We start from the raw sequence: 24624 nt of genomic DNA, 5'->3' as shown, positions 1-24624 counted from the left end.
TTTCCATGTCAAGGGTATAATTTAGTAAAAAAATATTGTAAACTTTTGCAGACCCTCTGACTTCTGTCATTCTTTTTGACCACGAGCATCTATGAATCTTGCGCACTCTCTTCCCCTTAAGGGTGGGATGCCACGCAAGCACTGATTTAATATACAGGATTTCTGTGGAAAATTATTACATTATTACAAATGGATTTTACAATTAAAACTTTAAGCACAATCATGTAGGACAAGATTTACACTTTTTAGCACCTAGAAAGCTATACAAACTCAATGGCAAAATTAAATATGAGAGTTTTCAGTACATTTCAAACAAATACTTTCTGCAACAATTACACCTGGCATCCAGCAAAGGATCAAAATCGCTTCTATAGACATTTTTCAAACCTCACTCCTATGCAGATACTAGCAGAACTTGTGCTACCTAGAGGAAAGCTAGTTTGGGTATAGAACCATAAAGATAAACAACCTCCAAGATCATTAAGTCCCATCTTTAACCGAACACCACCATACCCACTGAAGTACTATGAAGTCCCACATCCAGTTATTTTATTTTTGAACACTTCCAGGGATGGTGACATCACCACCTCGCGGGGCAGCCTGTTCCAGTGCTTAACCACTCTTTCAGTGAAGAAATTTTCCCTAATACCCAACCTGAACATCTCCTGGCACTACTTGGGATGCTTCTTCTCCTTGTCCTGTCACTGGTTGCCTGGGAGAAGAGACCAACCTCCACTTGGCTACACTTCCTTCCAGGTAGTTTTAGACAGCAATAACGTCTCCACTGAGCCTACCTGTCTCCAGGCTAAACACCCCCAGCTCCCTCAGCTGCTCCTCATAAACCTTGTGCTCCAGACCCTTCGCCATCTCCATTGCCCTTTTCTGGACACACTCCAGCACCTCAATGTCCTTCTCAAAGTGAGAGGCTCAGAACTGGACACAGCACTGGAAATGTGGTCTCATCAGCACTGAGTAGAGGGGATGCCTAGACCAGCAAAAACAGTGATGCCAACTCAGATAAAGGTTGCGCATTCTTCAGTTTTCACACCTGGAATCCAATGTTCTAATAATAAATCCAGATAAACCCAGTTGGCAGGGTTTAAATTACAGACACTTGCTTAGGAATAGTATCGAAGTACAGTGGCATGGTAAACGTGACATGCATTTTCTGCTTGTCATAATGAGTGAAGTAAGTTAAGCCGGAACAACTCAATTCGATTTAAAAGTGCAGTTAAATGTTTAATTAGACTGCACCTGACCATGGCAGCTGATGATAAACATACCTTCCAGAACACTCCCCCCCCTTCCCAGTGCCATTTTTGTATACGCTACCAAACCTAGAAAATCAAACAAATATCTGGAATGGAATGAAATGAAATATTACGATTACCATGTAAGCATCTAGGGACAACTCAGAAAAATTGGGGATGCTGTTCAATTGCCAGCTCATGCCACTAAATTAATTAAGCATTTGGATTACATACTGCATTAGCCACAGATTAAAGTAGCCTTTAAAAGGACAGCTTAAACAGTGCACTTCTTAAATAAAGAAGTGATCAGAAAAATATAACTTATGATTTTCTGTCATTAGCCACACAAACATATCCACCTGAATTACTGAAGGTCAATGCTGAAAATCACAAGTGAGTTACTTGGAATGTTCAGAATAAAACCATCGACCAGTCACTACCATACTGAAGAGAATCCTATTGGCACGTCACAGCCAGCACCCACAACAGCCTGAACAGATCTGGCTGGCAAAAACACACAACTGTTGCAATCTGAATGACAAAAGCATCACAGGAGAACAGCTGCTCAAAGTAACTCATTAATACTCTCCCAAAGGCCCCAGCTAACCTATAAAACTTCACATAAACTGTGTGTACATACATTATTCTCAAATGTTAATTCAGTTCTTAGTCAGAATTAGTGATTAAACAGAATTATTTTAGTGTCATAGACATTACTTCAGCAAGGTATTTCTAAAGGCTTTAGCATTTTTTCCTTCCTGTGTCTACTAAATGAAGTTTGCAGACAAGTGCTGAAACCTAATTTTTCTTGCTATCTAACAAAGAAGAAAAGTATATATGATAAGGTGAAGCCAGAGACTCCATCAATTGCTTTTAAGTTCATTCATGTCTCCTCTTTAAGAAGAAGGATACACAAGTGACTCCTGAGGATATATCTGTAGAGTTTATTCATCACACAAACCATGGGATATTTTTTTGTACTATCCTGAGTAAATACAGTAAAAAAGCAAAATAGAAGTGCTGGAATGCAGTAAAAAATTATTTTTGTACACTGTCAATAGCATTCATTGATCTGAGACTTTATCTGGGAAAGATCACCTGCGCTACTGTGCTCAGTAAGAGTATCAGGAATATCAGAAATTGTCCTCATTTAGACTATTAAGTATATTAAGTATAAACTTATGTATAAACATAAACTGACTTATCGAAAGGGGACTTACCACACTAAAAGTTTTCTGATCCAGTTCTTCAGATTCTTCTGATATGGGAACTGGTTCACTAGTTGCAGTAATATGAACTGGAGTATCCAACAATGGAATTTTTTTAGTTTTTTCTTTATTTTCAGATTTGATTTCATTTACCTAAGAACAAGATAAAAAATATTTAAGTACACTTTATTCTGGCTCTGGAATTACCTTATAATATATGACAATCCCCATAACTACTGCATTCTCTTCAGTAGTAAGAATAAAATTTATGCTGACATTCAGTGACAGTACGTTTTACTTTCTCTGGGATGGAAATGGAAAATGGAAAAGGAAAAGAATAATTTTTGCACACACTTGTACTATCAGTCCAACTAAGGGATGTATCATCGAAGATGTACTTTCCCATTTCAAGTGCCTGTCCTCATGGTTTTAGGTAGGAAAAATAAAACTTCAAATTATGTAAAAGACTATAATGAAATGACAACTGATCAGATCCAAAACACCTTTTAATCTCAAAATCATTCACATAAACCTAGTGGCCTTTTCTAGTGCTATGTAAGACAAGTAAACCTAGTTACCTTCTCTTCCTTTACTTCTTTTTCTTTCTGTGTGGATTCTTTTACTTTGTTTTCTCTCTTTTCTTTAATATCCTTTTCTTTTAATTCTTTCTTATCCTCTTTTTCTTTTTTCTCCCTTTTCAAATCCCTCTTATTTTCCTTTTCTTTTGTCTCTCTTTTTTCTTCAGCTTCCTTCTTTATACCAGTATCTGGCTCAGGCTTTTCTTCATTTTCTTTCTCTGCTTTAAATTTTTTATGCAGATGTTTCACTGAAACAATCTCATCCTGCAATATGCAAGCATATATGTCACATCAAACTGAGTTCCTATCTATACAGTTTCACAACTATCAGATTAAAACACTTTTTATCTGTTCATTCTTTCTTTTGGGACACACAATTTAACATCTATCAAATAGAACTGAATGCAGTTGCAAAGACAGATGAGAACTACGCACTCACTTCCTTGATGTGACAAAGCAAGTACTGACTTGGCACAGGCACTAGGTGTGAGAAATTGTGTCCATTTAACTTAGAATTAACTTCAAATTCAGTCCCTTTAAAGGTACTTAGACTGAAGAGCTAAAATCTAAAAAGAGGTACGTCTTGCAAAATTGAGCTGATTGGTCAGGACACTCAAGTGATGGGGATGTTAGAAGACCTCTGATCTAGTTAGGTTTGTCCTAGTAACTTTTTACCAATCCCATATTAAACATTCACAGGAGAAGGTAACAGAGTCCCAAATTTCTCTTTTCCAGAGCTGTTTGTTTTTATTAGGCTTTAAAAAAGCATTAGTTACAGACTGTCTGATAGGGGCCCATTCAACTACTTGAAGGTGAAAATCTCAGTTCATGACTTCAAAGTGTTCACCTATAAGGCCGGTGACAGAAACTAAAATCCTTCCAGACACAAGAAAAATATGACAGTAAATAACATATTGTAACACAGGTGCAAGAATCATTATCATCTCTTTAAACACACGCTGGAAGGGCACATATAGAAACTGTTGCAGAAAAGCAGGCCAAGGAATGTCCAATACCTTAACTGAACAAGTACTTAGATCAGGTATGAAGTAATCAGCCCAAACAGGACTCTAATGTTTAGGTATCATGGAAACCTTCTAGCAACAATCCAGTGACTTCAGAAGTTTCCTGATAATTCTAGCAGTTAAATAGGTAAGTTTTAAATCATGTATGCAGTATGGCAGCTAAGTAGCTGAGGCCAATCATTTAGGTGTCTCTTGTATATAGTCTAGTTTTCAGGAATGCAATTGATACTCAATGTCCAAAGGTACTGAAGTGATGAATACCTGTTATTAAATACACAAAAGGGGACAGCATTCTAGGCAATTTCCCAAAACACAGTAAGTCAATCAACTGGCTGGCAGTGTCTTCTGAGTAGAGATGAAGTCTTAACACTTATTTTTAAGTGGTATGAACCCTTTAATCTGCTTAGTTTTAGGGTTTAGTTGCCCGCATTAATTTACTGAAACTAGTTGACACATACAGTTCTTAAGTCTTTTCATTCCAAGCAAATTATTTCAGCTATAAACATAAGACAGTCTACACTGATTTTTTTTTCCTCTGGCTTTATATTTTGTTTTCATTGTACAATTTTAATACATACAGGAATGCTTTAGTTAAAAATTACTATAATTTTATAAATTTATCATGGTCCTTCTAACACTGAATAAATTTTAACTTTGTTTTTCTGGAAGTATTTTTTCCTTTAGAACAAGTAGACAATTACAATGGTTTGTAATAGTTTACTTTAAAACTAGTAGGGAGTAAATTATTGGTACATATAGATTTCCACTGATTTATTTCAACTACTTTCAAAATCCCAAAGTTAGCTGTGACATAACCCTAACTTTTTATGTCTACTGGTTTTCCTGTGTGATAAATGACAAAAATAAAAAGATCTAAGAAAAGCAGAGGCCTAAAGAAATATCAGAAGCAACAGAACACAAAAAGATTAAACATTTGATTAAACAGTCTTTTTGGATAATGAGAGCCGTGATGTATACAGGAGCTCTGGCGTGCAAGCCTTGAAATATAATTTTTTCATGCTGCTCTTTCTAATTGAGCCTGATGATTTTCCAGAGCCCGAATAAAAAAAACTTTACTTTAAGAATCACTGTCAGTAGTTATAACACACTAGCCAAAACACTTAGTTTCACAACTGTGTGATACATTAGGCTTCCATTTCTATCAAATGCAGTGTTGAAATCCGTAAAGAATGCTGAAACTGAGCAATACCACCAGTAACTAGACAATAACATTTTTTATAAAAATTTGGAAAACTACTCATAACTTCTGAGTTATGGCTTATCATTAGAACAGATACAATTTTCCATGTGCCTGCACTGATACAACATCAGTCGTAGTGGCCACAGGAAAAGGACGACGATCAGGTGCTTTAATTTTATTAAGCCAAGCAGAAGACAAAATACATATTGATACTAACAGGAAAAACTAAATAGCCATCTTTACCATGTGAAAGATACTCACCTTATTATCCTCCTCATCATCTTCATCAGATTTTTCTGAGGGCTGTGGTGAAGAATCACTTTTTATTTCTTCTTTTATTTTTGCGGCCTTTAGCATCTTATTCTTTTTAGTTCTTGCTTTCCGCCTCTTTGAATTGCCCTGAAAGCAAATTGACCTCTTTAACAATGTCAAATGACAAGCATGTTTGCACAACAGTTGCAAAAAAAGTATTTGTTTTTACATCAAAGAGAGGGTTCCTTTTATTTATTGCCACTAATGACCACTGCTTTTTTCAGGACTGGAGACAGAGCATAGTGCAACAGTAGAGAATACACACAAATAATAAGACAATAATATAGTGTGAAACTTGCAATAAATTTCCTGAGTTAGTCTCATGTACTATGATTAGCAATAGAGTAATACTACACAAATAAAAAAGAGCAGAACTAAAAAAAGAAAAGGATCAGCAGACACGACTAGAAGTATATTGTTTTATTTCACTATTGAATGCCAAATTTTACTTACTGCTCCAGCAAGCCTTTGTGCTTCCTTCCTTGCAAGGTCTTTATTCAGTAATTTAATGAGGTAGTCTGCACGGGTCTGCAACTGCTTGGCCTGGGGTTTCTTATCGGGATCATCAGGCAAAATCTGAGGAGAACAATGGTAGTTTCACAGCTGTGAGTACATATTATCAATCTTAGATGTTAGCCTGCAGCACACAGAACAGAAAAACCTCTGCAAAAGGAAGTGGTAAACAATTCACTCCAACTATACCTAACAAATATGCCAGAATGCTTGGAGCAATGGAGAATTTCTTAAAGTTTTCACTCCTCTCCGATCAAGCAACTAATGTAGAATCTTGGAAATTGTCTCACAGTCTAACATTAGCTCAAAAAAACAGACTCAGATTTCTGTCTCCACTCTGACAGTTCATCTAAGAAATTCTGGGCACCTATACCAGTCAGTCACTGAACTCCTGGCTCTGACTCATTCATCTTCTAAATGCAGAACTCACTACAGTATATTGCAGATGCCAAAAATACAAACATATGGTTTCAAAAACCAGACAAATTAATGGAAGGCGGGAGTAGGTATCATTATTAAACAAATGTGGACAGAGACCTGGCTCCTCACATCCCAGATCTATAGGCCGGTGCCACAAAATTTACTTCATTCACCCCAGTCTTTCCCTCAGTACCTGTCTCTCACTATTGCTAAGAGGCTACTGCACTAATTCTAGCATGGCTACTCTCAATGTTGGGAGAGAAAACAGCTTCAACTGAGGAACCTGGGGACTAAGTGGAGAGAGGGAAACTGAATCAAATTTCTAGAAAAACCTCCCTTCTCAAAAGTTCAAGAACACAAAATTAACAAAACCAGAACATCCAAAACAGAGAAGGAAAAGACTTGAAAAGAAAAATTCAAGTGACAGATGACCAGCCCCATGAGAACATGGCAACATAACTGACTGCAAGAAAGATACTGTAACCAAATACACGAGACCCTAAAATATAACAATATAGAAGAAGGGTGATCTGAAGTATAACTGATGTATAATATAACTGCAATTTCATTTATTATAAAATAAGCTCTTTCAGTAACTCTACTTAATAGTATCACTACTTAAACAAATAGTCCTTAATGAAATGTTGTAGATGACATACCTTCTGTGTCAAACTGAGATCAGGATCCATTTTTATCATTTCCCAGCTGCCATAACCATATTCATAGATGCCTATTAACAAGTTGGAGTCATCTTCCTTACCCCATTCTATATCAAAATGAGCAGCCTTCGTGTGGCATGGGATGACATATCTAGAAGAAATGGATTAGAAAGACAAATAAAGGATTTTTACATCTGAAACTTAGTGAGGGAGAAGGGAACATCCTAGAAGTGATGTAACTAGATTTATTTTCTCTGCTAACAAGCTGGTAATTTTAAGAAATTAATCCAAGTGTTTATTATTATATTTTATTAATATTTCCATAAAGTATTTATTGAAATCAGCACTGAAATGTCTTTTAAAGTTTATTAAGACTAAAATATGAAAAACAGACATCTGTCTGTTGCCAGAAGCTGCATTACAGAGTTTCTTAGCCATGAATAAAAGCAAAAATCATCATCCAACTGTAACCGCTAACTAAGTGGATAGTTTGGAAATTGTGATACACAAGGTGGCAAGGGAAAAACTTCAGAGAGCAGAAACAACTACTGCTATGCTTTGAACATTCCTCCCAAGCAGAGGCATTTAGCAGCACCTGAGCAAAGCTGCATTCCAGTCCTAATTATTATTAGTAACTGAACACAGTTCCTAGTGAATACAGTTGAGAAGTCAAAGCTGTTACTGGCTTCTATAGCAAGGGAAGAAAGGATGAAGTACCGATGTGGAACAGGTTACTGCTGCCACTTCTTACGGGGATTAGAGGGACAACGCTTTTAACAGTCTGCATTGAGTCCAAGTTGTCAGAAAAACAGTAATAAAATTTAACAAGTTTTCTACATTACTGCGCCCTTTAAAAAATATAAAAATCAATACCTTTTTCTTTCTTCTGGATCTGAAGGAATGGATTTGTGCAATGGTGCCAATTCTTCTTCATGAGAGATAACTAGCTTTGCATTCACCTGCACTCCTGAGATTCGGAATGTTGGGCCTTTAACCTTCCCAAGTCTCCCTCCTAAAAATAAATACAAAGCTATTAAATTATTTACCTTTACAAATACCATCAGAAAAATGTAAAGAAAACAATTATACCAAATGACCTTTTCTTAACTAAATGCTTGAAGTAAGCTCCAGAATGAAAGAATCTTCCAGATAACAGGATTATTTTTAAATTTCACAGCAAAGCAAAAACATATTGCATTCTCCAGTGACAAGTCACACACAGAAAGGGAAAACAGTCACCTTACTATAACCCCTTTTTTAAATCACCCAGTATGCCAACATTTTTGTATTTTCCAACAAAACTGTTTTCTGTTATGATTAGAGTGTATGAGTAATTCAGTCTTCTTGATGCCTCTCAAGCCCCCTGAACACTGTACCTGCTCTTTCTTGTCCAGATGAATTGTCCTTTAAGGCTTTAATGCATCCATTATGTACAAGCTCCCCCAAACGTCTAAGATCTGTCTCTGATTTATCAACTAGCTCAGCATCTCTAGCTACAGCATCTAACCTGTAATAAAACAAATACACATTTTTATACCTCTGAAACTTTGGCAACTTTGAATGACTCCTTCAGACTTTGGTACTAGAAAAATGATCAAATAAGTTACCAATAATAATATCAAATAAGCCACCTGTGCTTTCTGCACTCTGTACAATTTTGAAGCAAGAAAAAAAAACTGTATATGATTCAGGTAACAAAGGGTGGTAAAAAAGGAAGTGTAAAGGACACTAACCCTAGTGTTGAGTTAAATTACTGCACATTTCTTTAGAAAAGGAATCATATCATATATATATATATATATATATATATATGTATCATATTTTCATATGAACTATTAATATTTTTAATGAAAATAAGGTTGGGAAGTTTTTCTTAAAATAGGAATAATGAAGAAATATGAAAATTTCAATATGAAAAATGCAACATTGACAGTGGGTAAACTGATAGGCTTTCAACAGGTTATCAAACATGACAACTGAATGACTATCACAAATGAAGATAAATCAGCAGGTAAACATAAAGAAAGAGAGTAAGTATTCCTGCAAATGGAAAGGTCTGTTGGGTAGCTGTTTGCACACATACCGTACACAAAAAAGTGAAAGACTGCCAGCTAAAGTCATGCTATATTCAAGGCAAAAAACTAGATGATGTATTTTCTCTACTGCCTAACGTTTCATGGTACATTCCAATTTTTATGAAAACAAGATTCCAAATTGCTACACAAATAATCGTCAAACAACTTTACCTTTCAAGAGGGCCACCAAATTTCTTGTAACTCTTGATAAACCTAGTAAGAGAAAATAATTTTGCCATTTAAATAGATTCTTAACAAACTACATTGCTTTTAAAATTGTTTAAAAATTATATATTGGCAATGGGGAGGAAGGTACAGTGAGTAGGGCAGTTTCATATACTTGGATAACCCAAACAAAGTCAGTTTTATCAGTTTAAGAAATGATGTAAATAAAACAATAGAAGGTATAATTTATTTCAGAAATTACTTTATTAATTTCAAAACTCCAAAGATTCAGCAGCTGTATGTATCTAATCATAAAAACTGAGTGCGGATTTACAGTATATCAATGTTTCAGACATTATGTTATGCATTATATAGTGATATAGTTCTTAAAAGGAGCAATCTGCAACAGGTTAACTGGAAGATTTTGGAAAATGACATGAAAAATACTCTGTGTTGAAATGTCTAAGTGATGGAAAGAAACTGGAGATACCCAGAATAGAAAGACAATTAAATAAAAATAAATAAAAATAATTTAAAAAAAGAAAGAAAATTTCCTCAATAACCAAGGTCTCAGATTGCTACTGCAAGCACGATAATAGCCTTGAAAAAAGTCCCAATTCGTTGTCTTGTCAGATGACATGGAAATGCAAAAAGGATTTTAAAAGTTATTCTTCAAATCAAAATATTTTGAAAGCTTTACAGCATTTTAGAGAAACATGCATTTCAGAAGTAAAGTAGCATTTCACAAACCCAAAAATGTAAAGCAAAACAATTCCTCCTACTACCAAAAATATTTTAGCAAATATTTAGCAAATACTGAAGGGACCAATAGTAGTACAAGTTTCAAATAAGATTTTATATATTTTAATTTTAAAAAGCATGATATAACAATTCAATTACAGTGCCAAGAATTTAAAAAACCCACAAAATCCACTCAATTTTTTTTCATTTGTCACCAAATAGATTTACATATTCTTTCAGCACTGCAGTTTTTAGATAAAATGGTGAGAAGCAGACTATTTTGCTTATTTTTTTACAAAAGAAAAGTTCACTCATTGTAAAATCACTGTCAGTGATCACACAGTGAAATCACTGTCTTCATGCGTTGCAGGAATTAAAATAAACCGATCAAGAGTATTTTTCAAACCTAATTTTATACCTCATTAAAATGGGTTCAAATTCTTGCCATGACATTTCACTATGTCAGCACCACAAAGTACAAAAGGTAAAAACATTAAATGCCTAGAATAAAAAAATTTCAGACAATTTCCATAAAAATAGACTGCCTTCTGTATTTTCAAGTCTAATAATAATAAACATGTTAATAATAATGGTAATTTCTTGCCCCTTCAAACATGACTTGTGGTCCTGTATCTTACCGCCTGATCTCTGCATCGCTAAATCCTTTAATATTTTCTCGAGGAATAGTTCGTGGTCTTCCACGTTTTTTTGGCCTTTTTCTTTCTGAGATGGAATCACTATCAGATCCAGAGTATCTTCTGCTCCTACTGCGCCTCCCTTCACTTCCATTAAAGCTTATCTAGAATTCCAGAATAAGTAGTTAAAAGCTATGTGATTAACAAACATAAGTAAATTTTACTTACCCTGTCAAAAAAATGTGTTCAGAAAAGGAAAAGAAAACCCAAATCCCAACAGCAACAAACTAAACCAGCAGCAACAGAGTCAACAACAAGTCAGAACTAAGAGACACCTGTTTTGCACAGTTTCTCATCCTTGGGAGCATGTATATTTCTTCAAGTTCTTTCTGTCTTTCTTCCTCTTCTATTCTTCGCCTTTGGACCTCTGGAATTATTTCTTCCCAATTTCTTGAATTTCTTTCTGGTTCCAGCTCAATATCATCTTCATCCATATTGGAAAAGTTGGCCACCTTGTATGTCAGAATATACATATTTTCATCAAATTAACACATGACTCTATTTGAAAAAGACTGATCAACTACTATTTTAGGAACACAGAGTTACGGATGGCATATTTTATGCATTTATACATATTAGATATTTATAGTTCTATTTATATATATGCTCTTGTTTTATAATCTACGTAAAATTTACACATAGAACTTGCTTCATGAAACAATGAAACAAGTCTCTCATGAAAGTATTTTTCTTCATTTAGGAAAGATAAACTCCTTTCAACATGGGTTAAGATGAGAAATGAGAATCTTTTTCTTCATTTAAAAGTTGACTAATATGGATGCACAGTGAAACAACTCCCTTGTGGCTGTATGATTGTTGTTTAACCTCAAAATAGGGCTAACAACATTTGAATGCCTGACTTAATGTGAAACTATAACAACATAAAACTAATCAAACATTAATACACTGTAGATATCAAAATATGTTGTGAATAAGCAATCAGCAGGAGAGTTATTTAATAATCTCCGGAACTAAACAAATATATCATGCTTTGCTTTTTTTTTCTGTACACATATTTAATGTGTTTAACTGATAACACTCAGAAATACCTGATGTTCAAGTTTACTTCAGGGCTAAAAGCTACTTGGAGAAATTATCAACTACGAAACACACACTATATATTGCATTCAGTGATACTAGAGCTGCTTGACAAAGGCAGTAAATAAAACACATAACTACTTAGAAGTCTAATAATTAACACACCCATAAATATATCTTTTTATTATCAAAATACAGCACATATTTTTAATTGCTTATACTGGTGGTAGGTACCATGTATTGGTGAAGATATTTTATTAGGAAGTGATAGAGAGTTGACTCACGCATCTATTTCCTAAGAATGAAGAGACAGATAGGTACACAAAAGAGAAACGGTACTGTTTATAAACGAAAGTATAATTACAGTAGGAAGGAGAGAACAAAGCCATACCTTGAACTGTGAGAGCAACTCATCTCCTACAGTTAATGGACCTGGCTCATTTTCCCGAGTTTCAGCTCTCTTCAAGATTTCATCTATATCCATTTCCTATGGATAAAAAAAAACCCAAAAAAACACAGAACCCCAGAGAAGTTTTTCTTTACAGTTAAATAATTCATACATACTTTTGGCTGTTTTATCTATCTAGTCCAGTAACACTGCTTACTTGGGGCTCCTGTTCTTCCCCTTCAGGTTCTTTAAAAAGTTCCTCAGCACCAAACTTCAAGATCGCTGATAACTCCTCCTTATTAAAAGGTGTTGAGCTGAAATAAATGACATTTCAGGAAAAACACTTTAACTTATTAACTTGAAAAAGTTCTCTACAATCATAAGTCATTTAAGACTTTTCACTGTTAAATAAAAACTCTCCATATATTTAAGATATATATTTAACATGCAAATAAAAATCTACAAAGACTTTGCATCTAATTTAACCTTATTTTGCCTTTCATTAACAGAGTGAAATATTCCTAAGGGTGGGTTGGTATAGAAACAAACACAAATATACCTTGAAGGAGTAGAGCCAGTATGTAGTACAGTTTTCCCTGTAGTGTCCATTCTCTGAATTACTAAATGATCTAATACCATCTTTTTCTTGGCTCGTTCAAGAATATCTTCTTCCACTGATCCTTTTGTGACTAGTCGATAAATATTTACCTGTGTGTATTTAAAAAAAAAGTAAGCAACAGCAAGGAGAAATCTCAGTCTTCACGGCATATCTTCAGAATTTATTGATGGGTTTCAAATATGAAATACTGGTTCAATCATGTTACCACAGTCTTTAGAGAAACATTTAAAAAATCTCAGATAAGTAAACTCTTACACCTATCTTTCATTAACTTCAGTGACTCCACACAAGCATTGCTACAGGCAATAATGTCATATTTCTAATTGTTATGGTATGTCTTCTGCAAGAAAGAAACAATCCTGAAGAGAACTAAGAAATTCTTAAGCAAGGGGGATTTGTCTGATATAGCAGCTATCTTCTACAATGACATGATGCCAAGACAAGCCCACAACTCTTCTCCCTCTCCCTCTCCCATCCAAATACCATAGTTGCCATATGATTTGTCCCTATATGGAGATTTAGAAAAAAAAGTGAGCACTCCTAATAATATTTGGCCAAATGCAGAAAGTATTAGTTATTCTCAAAAATACATGAAGACAGAATAGTGCAGCCAGAGAGTAAACAGCTAATGTACATAACCCTGCTTTAGGTCTGGAGCTTAAAGCTGAGTGTGTATACCTGTTTCTTCTGTCCAATCCTGTGTGCTCTAGCCTGTGCTTGCAGATCGTTCTGGGGATTCCAGTCAGAATCAAATATAACCACAGTATCAGCAGATGCCAAGTTGATACCTAATCCTCCAGCTCTGGTGGACAGTAAAAAGCAGAAGTCCTGAAATCATAAAGTAAGAAATAGTTTTCTATCCAATGACTGTAATATTCTTAAAGGAACCAATATAACACTTATTTATGCAGTACGTAGGGTAGACTACAAAATCACATACTACCAATTCCATAACTGTTTTATGGTTAAAGCTTTTTTAAGTATAAAGCAAACACTGATTATCATTTTCTTTCATAGTTAGTTACTGACTTCTCAACAGTTTAAAGGAAGTAGCATCCTAGAAGATGACCACTGTCATGGGTTTAACCTGTGGCTGGGTTTTAGTAGCGGGGGTGAGGGGGCTATTAGGGCGGCTTCTGTTAGAAGCTAGTAGAAGCTTTCACTGTCCTGTGAAAAGCCAATGGTAGCCAGTTCCAGGAGGGATTTCCTGCTGCTGGCCAAGGCTGAGCCAATGAGATGGCGCTTCTGTGAAAACATATTTAAGAACGGGTGAAGAGAAGGTTGTGGCGCAGAAGAAATTCCAGTCCGGGAGAACAAGCAGTCACCAAGGCTGGTGCAGCCGGCGGGGGGGAAGAGGGAGGGATTTCCCCCCCTCCCCCAGAAGCAGGCCAAAGACTTAAAGCTGAAGACCCTGCAGCCCATGAAGAACCATTGGGGTGCAGAAAACCTCCTGCAGCCTATGGAGGAGTCCATGCTGGAGCAGGTAGACATGAAGGAAGCTGTGAGCCCCTGTGGGAGGCCCAAAATGGAGCAAAGTCCTGCTGGAGACCTGTGGCCCGTGGAGAGGGAAGCCCATGCTGAAGAAAGCTTTTCCCAGGTAGGACTTGTGGCCTCAGTGGGAGACCCACATTGGAACAGCTCAACCCATGAAGGACTGCACCCCCTTGGGGAAGTCATCCACGGGGCAACAGACTGAAAAGAACAAGGGGTGGATGGACTCACTCTGGAGAGGTTCATCAAGGACTGTCTCCCGTGGGAGGGACCCCACGAAGCAGGGAAAGGACTTGGAGTTGCAGAGACACCCCCCTGTAGCCCGTGGTGAAGACCATGGTAACACAGGTGTCCCCCTGTGAACTACGGAGGACCTTCGGACTGTAAAGAACCAGCTGCAAAAAGCTGCTGCCCAAGCGATGGACTCAAACAACAACAACCCCTCCTTTCCCTGGGGTTCCCCGGCTACCTGCACAGCAGGGGGAAGGAGGGAAGACCTGAAAAGGAGGCAGGGGGGAAGGGGGAGGTGTTTTAAGACTGTTTTATTTCTCACTTTTTAGCTCTTATTCTGTTAGTAATAAATTTAATTTTTATCCTCACTCTGAGTTTGTTTTGCCTATTAACACTGCCTTCTTTCAATCCTTATCTCTACTCATGAAATTTCTTTGCTGGTTTTTTTTCTTCCTTTCTCCTCTGTCCAGCTGCAGAGGGAAGGAGGGAGGGTAATGGAGTGGTTTTAATAGGCCCCTGGCATCTGGCCAGGGTCAAACCATGTCAACCACTGACCAAAACATCCCAACAAAACAAAAGACTGGTCCAAAAGTACAAAAACCTTACTCTTAAAACCTCGAATGTCACAAAGACCCCCTCCTACCCTCTGCCCCAAGCCCTGGAAGACTAGGCAACCATGTCAGAGCAGGGAAGGTGCTTGAGCCCACACGTAACTGGTTAAGAGATAGGAACTAGAAGTCTTCTGCCAGGTTTAATGCTGTTCAACACACTCATGAATAATATGAAAGTGGGATGAGTAAAGTGAAAAAAACCTGTGACAATATGGAATTACTGAATCACAGATAACTATGAAAGACTGCAGAAGGATCTTGATACATTGAATAAAACAATATATGAAAACCAAGATGAAATAAAACAGGTTAAAAAACACAAACACAATTTTCAGTACAGTTACAGGAAACAGCAAACGATTACGCTCAGGAAAGAGTCCTGAAAATTGTTTTAAACATTTCCAGGTACCCTTAGCCCAGTAACATAAAAACTACACAAAACCCATACAAAATGTTATGAAATTTTAGGAAACAAATAAAAAATAAAATTAAGAATGTGATTTTTTTTGTTGCACAAATGCATAGTTTGCCTCAATTTTGGAAATGCATGGTTTAAATTCCTCTTCATTTCAAAAAACATACAATGTAACTGAAAAGATTTCAGAAAAAATCAACAATGTCTAGGTAAGAAATCTGAAACAGAATTAGCTTCTGCATTTCACAAATGGAGGTCAGTCCTTCTCCCTCTACAATGCAGAAACAAGCTCAGAAGCAACTAACAAATGCTATCCTTCAAATACCAATTAAAAAAATCAAACAAACTGAACCCAAAACCCAATGACCAGTCAAACCAAAACAACCTCCCTTCCCCCAAATCTGCAAGTAGGACAAAAGATTAAACCTGAGCAAAGGTATGGAATGGCTTGCATAATAGGAATGCTAAATAAGCTGCCAATGTTCAAGTTCAGAATCTAAGGAATCACAAGAGACACCTACATATTCACAGGCTGCTCACAAAGGACTGCTAAACATCAGTTCTTTACTAGATTTCTTCCAGGGCAAGTAAACAGGTGGCAACAACAAAGATAATAGAATTCATATTTGAAACTATTCAAATATGGTTGTCTGTGCAAGGATATATGAAGTCAGTTCTGCCCACTGTCAAAGGAATTTTTTGATGCTAACTGCTTGCCTAAGTTCAATGCTCTTGTAAACACTGTTAAGTTCTACACAGGAACAAAGCTGAGGTTAAAATTCTGCACCATTTACAGAGTACTTCGCTACCATTTTCCTAATTTATGTTTTCTACTTAACCTCTTCTTAATAAAAGAGTTTATATAAACCTTATATGCTAGGCAGTATCAATGAATTTTCAACACTGCTGATATATTCCTCACTCTTCTCAGCCTTCCTTTTTTGTGAAATGTTTTCTTGTACTTCTTGGGAAAAAATAAAACAGATCCCTCAGGAAAAAAAATACCATACCTCTGATCCTTCTGCATTAAAATGATCCAGTGCTTGTTTCCTCAATTCCCCTTTTATTGATCCATCAAGTCTCTAAAGAAATGAACAATTACATTTAAAAAGTAATTCTTATACTATATTCAAAATCAGAGTAACTTAATTCTCAGCTGCTAAAGCTGCTATGTGAAGGGAAAAAAAAATAATCAAACACTCCACATAATTTTTAACTAATCTGTTAAATTTCAAGGTACTATTTATCACAGAGCAACAGCCAGTTAGAAAAAGAATACATTTTATTCCCATGTTTTCTTAAGCCAAGGGGTAAAGGTCAAAAATCACAAACAGTTTAGGCTGGAAAGAACTGCCAGGGTTCATTTTGTCTAAATGCCCTACTCAGGCAGGGTCATGTCCAGGTATCCTTTGAACCTCCAGAGGGGATGGGGATTTCTTAACCTCTGGATAATCCTGTTCCAGTGCTTGGGTACCCTCACAGTAGAGAAAAGATTTTTCTTATATTCAAGATCAAAGCTTCTCACTGCTACTACCACCAAGATTCTTACCTGAAATGGGAATTGACGGTATTTCAGATATTCTGCCAGGATGTCCAGCATCCTCACCATCTGTGAGAAAATCAGAACCCTGTTGCCGCGTTCTCGCAGACGAATCAGTAGTTTGTCAAGAAGGATTAGTTTCCCGCTGCTACGTATTAAATGCTACATAAAAACAAGAAACACATATTGCAAAATAAATTAATCTCAACACCAATATACTCTGAGGTTGGTTATAAGGTTTGCTTTTCTTTCTATTACTGTGAGCAGAAAAAAAAAAGGCAAATTTCAACACTCTTAAGACTTCTACAGTTTAAAACATTTATTATGATAATACGTAATTGAAACTAGGGAGATTTATTGAGTCAATTCTCTGTTAATTATTCAGTTCCAATTAAGAAACAAAAATTACTTCAGTGTAAAAACCCAGCATAAACATTTTCCAACTCAATAAGAATTAATAAAGTGCTAGAGCACTATAAAATTGTGTGATGTAAAACGTTTCTTTTTTTTTTTAATTAAAAAGTGACATTACCTGTAAGGCCTCCTGTTTATTATAGAATTCATTATCATCTGGTGGTTTAATGAGGTAGCAATGGTTGCAACACTTCTTGAGTTCCATCATGATGTTCAAAAAGCCTGAGGTACTGCCTTTTGAACCTTTGCTGAGGGCTTTGTAATTTCTGGTTAAAATCCACCTATGATATAAGAGGTACAATATTAGTAACTTCTAACCATATGTGGAAGCAAGACAGACGTAAACTCTCAAAATACGAACAAGGTAAAGAAAAAGAGCAGCTCCTAAAAGAATGTCTAAATATTCCAAAGAAAAGAAACTACGTGAATAGACATTAGACCACCGTAATTCCTGCGCCCTTGCTTCACAGATTTGTCTTGCTGGGAAACCCTGCAGAAGCCTTGACTTCTGTACAGTATAAAAACCATTATAATTCAGGAAACTGCAGGTAGACGTATCACTGAAACAGCACAATTTACAACGAAATGGTACATACTTGTAGTATTGCTTCTGCAACGCACTCATTTCCATTCTCAGAATTTGCTCAACTTTAGCAGGTAAAGATTTTTCTACATCTTTTTTAACTCTTCTCAGCAGAAATGGTTCAAGCTCTTTGTGAAGACTTGCATAACCATACTCTCTCCCTTTGCCATGCTCCTCTTCAAAATCTTCCCACGAGGAAAACCTTGAACATAACAGTGCATGAGCACAAAAGTGACATACTGTAAATAACATAAGGTAAGAAAGGTAACATAAACACACAACATGCATAAATATATCGTAAGAGCACACACACATTCAGATTTCTTCCCTACTCCCTTCTGTTTTGTTTATTAATCTACTTATGTGTTGCAGCTTGTAAGGTCTAGCTGAAGTGTAGCTGTGGTCTGTGTTAACAGACTAGGACAGACTTTGTGATCAAACGAAGCCACTCAGCCACAATAGCTTTGCTTGTAAAGTTCCAAGAAGTCAGTACAATCCATGGCTCCAAGAGAGCTATGGCGCTTGGCACTTACAAGATGTCTGACAGGAACACGCGCTTTTACACACAAGTTCTAATTTACCCTAGGTCTAAACAGATCAGTACAAAATAAGGTCAATACAGTAAACTTACTGTATGCAAAACATATGGGAAAACCAGTTATCTGACTGAACCACAGGATACTGGGCATCTTGGTACAAATTTGTTTTCATTAACAGTGCTAACACAGAAAAAATTCCATTCTGCTTCCCCTGAGTAAATCCATGCAGTTCTCTTCTTGGGCTAAGATGAAGCCTTTTTTCTAGGTTCTGATTCATCAATCCATCATTTTTGTGCACTTTTGATAAAATGGGAAAAGGTGACAACTTCTACCAGCGTTATTTACTTGAAGCAGCATGAAAAGATAGGCACCTACTTTACACAAAGATTATTTAAATTACCTTTCAGTAGAACTCTCTACCTCTACTGATTCTCAAATCACTACTCTACTTCACAACAACAAACCTGACAGAAAACTCTTTCTTACTTTTCTGGCATGATGAAGTGCAACAAAGACCAAAGCTCTTTGAGGGAGTTTTGCAGAGGGGTTCCAGTAATAAGAAGACGGTGGTTAGACTTGAAGTCTATTAAAGTTTTGTACAGAAGAGAGTCGTCATTTTTTAAACGATGCGCTTCGTCAACTCCTATGAATGCCCAATTCAGACCACCCAGGAATGACTTAAAGAAATGGAGAAGGGGGGAAACATTATACAAATGAACATATTACATAATTTTCCACACTATATAATCAAGCTATAAACAGCATCATTTCTTGGTTTATTTCAATAAATTATGGACAGCTATATGTTTTTAGTACTAATTATGGCTTTTACACTTGCCAGGTTCAATGAAGAGCATACAGACATCCCAAGAAAGCCAAGTTAAATTTATAATTTAAAAAAGTGGCCAAAAGTCTGACCCAAAATAATATTTACACAGCGGGGGAAAAAAAATCACTATTGACTACTACTTCCCAGCATGTACAAAGGAAAAATGGTCTGCTTTCTGAGTATCTGTAAAAATTTTCACATACTGTTAGGAGGATTAACAATAACTCTGTGTGCTGCCACTACACAGACAGTATTAATAAATGAACATGTATACCGTTTGCACAATATCACAGAATAACTATATGTGATTTCATATTTCTGTATCATATTTGGGGCTAGGGGTTGAGTTCTTTTTCAGCTCCTTGAGAGTAGTCTGCAAAGAAGTAGAGCTTGAAGATGGGAGAGAATTATCACAGTAATGAGACTCAAGAAAACTGGAGAAAACAAAGTGTTGCCCACCTCACAATATGGAAAAGGGCTGAAAGCCTTATCATACATACATAAAATCCTGAAGTGCTTAAAAAAGAAAAGTCCTTCCAAGAAATAAAACTCAAAACCCCAAACACTCTCCATAAATTTAATGATCCACAAACGAAATACATGCAGGTCTAAAGAGAATTCTATACTAGAGAAATTATTTTATCTCCCCAAAGAAGTGCGATTACCTTATCCTTCAGCAAAATCTCATATGTTGTTAGAAGTATGTTAAACTTTAATCTCTTGGTCTGTGGATGCATCCATTCATGAGTTCTTATCTACAAAAAGAATCAAACAACCTATAAGCTACAGAAAAAAGGTCTTGTTGACTGGAATCAACACTGCAGTGATGTAGATGTTTAGTAGCGTACATTAACATGATAACAAAACAGAAGGCCAAAACACATATTTACATTTTATATATATATATGTATTCACACACACACACACATATATGACATACACAATAATTTTTTACTTTCATGGATAGGATTACTAACATTAAGAAAACAAACCAACAACCTTTCAGAAAATAAACTAAGCTCATGACTGGCTTTCTTATTTATTTTTACTATACCCACCTAAATAATCACACAAAAGAAGACAATTAGTTTTCAAATGCAAGAGTAAATTTTTAATTCTGTTTATTATTAAGCAGAAGAAATTTCTCACACACATTTACATCAAATCAAAATCTAAGCTTTCAATTTGCATCTTAAAGTCAGGGAATATTTGCTCAGTCCTAACCAAAAAGGTGAGTCTTTTTATGTACAAGACTTTCCAATGATAAAGAGAGACACTCACCATATTTCTGCTAGTTATATCTCCCAAGTAAACTACAGCATTCATCTGAGGAGCCCAAGTTTGAATTTCTCTTTGCCAAGATGTCAAGGTAGAAAGTGGCACGACCAGTAAGAAAGGCCCATACAGCTGATGTTCGTGAAACAGGTAGTTCAGGAAAGAAATTGTTTGTATTGTTTTACCCAGACCCATTTCATCTGCGAGAATACAGCTATTCCCCCTAAACAACAAAACAAAACAAAACAATTCAGGGGATGTGTAAAGAGGGGGAAGGATTGGATAAGACGAAACTATTCTCTTTTGAGTGTAAGACCCACTGATGATCCACGTTTTCAAGATTTTGCAACTATACATTCTGAAGAAACTTACTTCCATTCTTTTTCCATAAAAGCTAATTCCAATCCCCCCCCTCCTTAAATTAACAAAAAGCTTGCAAGTATTCCCTGTGAGTATTATTTTAAAAGTATAACACTAACGTTGACATTTCAGAAGAGCTTGCTCTGGGTTTTCTTGTTTTACTGTTTTAGATTTGTTTGCTTTTCTAAAAATATGACATCATATAGAAACTAAAAGCAAAGTAACAACAGATCTTAGTTGGGTTTTTTTGAGAACAGCTACAGAATGGTAAGCAAAACCACTCCCCTCAGATCTGTACTTTGAGCTTATGGTATGAAAATGTTTTACAAATGCTTACAACTTACAAACAAACAAACTCATTTCAGACTATACTTACTTGCACCATGAATGAGCAAGCCAATTCAATCCATTTAACTGATAATCTCTTAATTCTAGATTTTCATGTCCTCCAATGTAAGACGGTTGCTTTTTCAGTGCAACAAACCGTGGCCTCTGTTTTAGAACCTGTGAAAAACAAATTGATCACCAGTCCTAGTACTGGCTGCAGTTACCAAAATGACTTCCTACAGAAAAAATAACAGTAGGTATCCACTAGGTCATCAACTCTAGTTTTTATCCATCAAGGCCATATAAAACCACCAAGTAATTTGCAAGTTGAAATTACTTTGATTGCTAATCTAAATTTCACAACAGGAGTGACTCATACAAAGTCTACTTTCAAAATACACTACGATACTAAACAAACCCATCTTTGAATGCTAGTAAAAATGCAGGGGACTGGTATCTACGAAAAACTACCCTTAGTGGTGCTATTTTCCATACGTAGTACTGTACATCATTATTGCTATTCTGAAATCCTTCCAGAAAAATTCATAGTATGTATCTCATATCTACATTCATAGAAGAATTTCACCCTTTTACTATTGCAACTGGTGTGTTAGCTTGAACCTGGCTAACAATCTGTTGGAACCAAGCTGCCAACCAGTTGCTTGGTTTTCACCCGAGAGACAGGGGAAAGAACTGACAAAGTGAAAGTGAGAACAAAATTGTGGGTCAAAATAAGAAGTTTACCGGGTGAAAAATAAACCACCCACGCAACCAAAATAAAAAACCATGAAGAAAAGAAAACCCCACAAGTGACAGAAGGCAAGTCACACATTAATTCACCAGCAGACTGATGATCAGCAAGTCTCCAAGCAACAGCCACCTCTTGCTGAGCCCACCCAGTTTTACTGCTGACAATAATAGCACCAAGTGTCTCTGGTCAGTTGGGGGTCAGTTGTACTGCTTTGTTGCCTCCCAGCCCACTCATGGTGAGGATGACACAAGGCACAGAGAAGGCCTTGATACAGTGCAAGGGCTGTTCAGCAGCAGCCAAAACACTTGTCTGTTGTCAACCCCGTTTAGGTCACGAATCTAGAACACAGGCTGTAGAAGCTGCTCTGAAAAAAATGAATTCCATGTCAGTCAGACCCAGTACAACTGTTTATAAATCCATTGTGAATTACAAACTCACCTTGCAATCCTTAAAGGGAGTGGTCTTGGATTGATTTCTGCTGAAGTACTCATCAATGCGTGCCTGAAACTTTTTGGCAATGAGAGCTCCATCTTCCCAGCTACATTCTGAGTAAGGGAGACCCTGCCATTTACAGTAGTAGTCTGGATAACCAGCTGCTGATTTCTGATTTGAATGAGCTGCAGAAAAGTACCAGAGAGATCTGATCAGCTTTTTACTTCTATACTCTCATGAACACGTTCATTTTAGGTAACAATACAACAGAAGCTAGCTTCACGGCACAGACAGTATGACAGCTTTTCTCTTTATCTGAAGTTTTGTATTGGATTAGAAAGTTAGTGATACCCATATTCTAAATTTCTTAACTACCAATACAACATAACCTGAGAACATACAGAATTCTTGACCTTGTTTTCTGGCTGCAAGTTTGTAACATACCAATTATTCTTTCCACTATCTGATATTGTTTATGTAGATCATCTGTAAGCTCCTGCTGGCAGTTGTAATATTCCACATCTTCTGGAGATGCATTTTTCAGCCTGTAACAGGAATTAATTTACAACACTTAACATGCTGTATAGTTCTAAAACTAAGAAAAATCAGGAACTCTATAGCTCTGAATGTAACCATCATAGGGAGTCTTCCTTATAAAGCTTTTTGGAAGGGACAACATAAAAATTCCTACTACAAAGTGGCTGCATCTGGCCTAGGTGCCTCATCATTAATGACTGAGAATACTTATTGTTGAGAATAAGTATTCTCCATTAGCTGCATGACTAATACCACTGGTAGCTGCAGGACTTGAATCTCTTGACAAGCAGTGTACTTTACAAGGTATTTTCATGGAACAGTATTCAGGGTGGCTCACTCTGTAAGAATCCATCTTATGATTAGTTGCCAAAAATCCCACCAGCATTCACTGAATATATTAAATATAGTAATAAAACTGAACATGAAAAAGGTGACTTTAAAATGCATGGACTTCTTCAGGTTTTTGTTCTCAGGCTTGAACCCCAGGTTTGAGCCAAGAATTCTTCAAAGTAATCAAAAATGGCTAATGCACCAAGAAAACACTGAGCCCTGCAGCAATTCCTGGAGAACTCTGATCAAAGTATAATGGAAATATTAGTAAAAGGTACAATTTATTATTTATTTTTAAACATTTACCCTTCTTGTTAAAAATCCATTTAAAACACACAAACACAAATCAGGTTCAGAAAATTATCTTACAGGAACATATTAAAGAGGCTTCAATTTTTAAAGTTTTTGTCTTCCTGTTGCACAGACACTCAAAATTATGTCCTCAAAACCAGGCAATAGGTCTCAGAAGCACAACAGAGCATCTATATTGTTTCAAAATAAGTATCATGGAAGTCTACATAAAAATATTCACCATCGTTTTGTTTCTTGATCCTTTTTCTTATAATTGTCCAGTTTCTTCATTCCTTTAACATTTTGTTGCTTCAGTGTTTCCTCAGTTTCCCAGGTGTTATGGATGTGTGACCAACCTTTCCATTTAATAAGATACTGTATTTCTCCTGGCTCCTTTGACTTTTCAAACCCAGCATTTGGGTCACCATCTGCTTCAACTGCATAGATGGTGGTTGCAGCACCTGTGGCTGAGAAAGAAACCACATCATAAGCCTTGAGTAAAGTGTGCATTGCCATAAGTTAACCAGTTAGAAATGCAGCAGAGAAAGTAACCGATGATACTTTAAGACGAGCGTATAATTCACTAGCATTCTACAGTACTCGTGATTATTTGAACAATTATAATCTAGGTGTGTCAACACACACACAAGTAATCAAAAGACAACCAAAAAAGCAACCAAAATTTCTACACCTATCCTGCAATATCTTATCTTTCCTCATGAGAATTTTATTTGGATTCCTAGTTTCTAAAGAAGTCACCAGGGAATGCTCCACTAACACT

At 36.2% G+C, this 24624-nt stretch overlaps 1 protein-coding gene across 3 annotated transcripts in view; it reads right to left on the bottom strand.

The window, feature by feature from the left end:
- Positions 1 to 24624, bottom strand: part of CHD1 (chromodomain helicase DNA binding protein 1) — a 59964-nt gene that overhangs the window by 6126 nt on the left and 29214 nt on the right. For 2 of the 3 annotated variants that reach the window (XM_027718975.2, XM_039383656.1), the window contains exons 8-32: positions 24085 to 24310; positions 23130 to 23230; positions 22692 to 22870; positions 21552 to 21679; positions 20822 to 21038; positions 20206 to 20295; positions 19198 to 19388; positions 18186 to 18374; positions 17708 to 17870; positions 17185 to 17337; positions 16646 to 16717; positions 13566 to 13715; positions 12828 to 12976; positions 12486 to 12582; positions 12272 to 12367; positions 11118 to 11294; positions 10786 to 10946; positions 9413 to 9454; positions 8543 to 8673; positions 8040 to 8178; positions 7167 to 7317; positions 6028 to 6150; positions 5524 to 5661; positions 3037 to 3300; positions 2471 to 2611 (exon numbers count right to left, since the gene is read on the bottom strand). In XM_027718975.2, the coding sequence (XP_027574776.1) occupies positions 2471 to 2611; positions 3037 to 3300; positions 5524 to 5661; positions 6028 to 6150; positions 7167 to 7317; positions 8040 to 8178; positions 8543 to 8673; positions 9413 to 9454; positions 10786 to 10946; positions 11118 to 11294; positions 12272 to 12367; positions 12486 to 12582; positions 12828 to 12976; positions 13566 to 13715; positions 16646 to 16717; positions 17185 to 17337; positions 17708 to 17870; positions 18186 to 18374; positions 19198 to 19388; positions 20206 to 20295; positions 20822 to 21038; positions 21552 to 21679; positions 22692 to 22870; positions 23130 to 23230; positions 24085 to 24310 (3668 nt within the window). The remainder of the gene's footprint in view (positions 1 to 2470; positions 2612 to 3036; positions 3301 to 5523; positions 5662 to 6027; positions 6151 to 7166; positions 7318 to 8039; positions 8179 to 8542; positions 8674 to 9412; positions 9455 to 10785; positions 10947 to 11117; positions 11295 to 12271; positions 12368 to 12485; positions 12583 to 12827; positions 12977 to 13565; positions 13716 to 16645; positions 16718 to 17184; positions 17338 to 17707; positions 17871 to 18185; positions 18375 to 19197; positions 19389 to 20205; positions 20296 to 20821; positions 21039 to 21551; positions 21680 to 22691; positions 22871 to 23129; positions 23231 to 24084; positions 24311 to 24624) is intronic. The other variant, XM_027718976.2, reaches the window with a different exon arrangement.

The sequence above is a fragment of the Pipra filicauda genome, unplaced genomic scaffold (genome assembly GCF_003945595.2).
Source record: "Pipra filicauda isolate LSUMZ 115617 unplaced genomic scaffold, ASM394559v2 scaffold31_size4109673_pilon, whole genome shotgun sequence".
Lineage (NCBI taxonomy): Eukaryota > Metazoa > Chordata > Aves > Passeriformes > Pipridae > Pipra > Pipra filicauda.
This window is presented reverse-complemented; position numbering and strand designations above follow the sequence as displayed.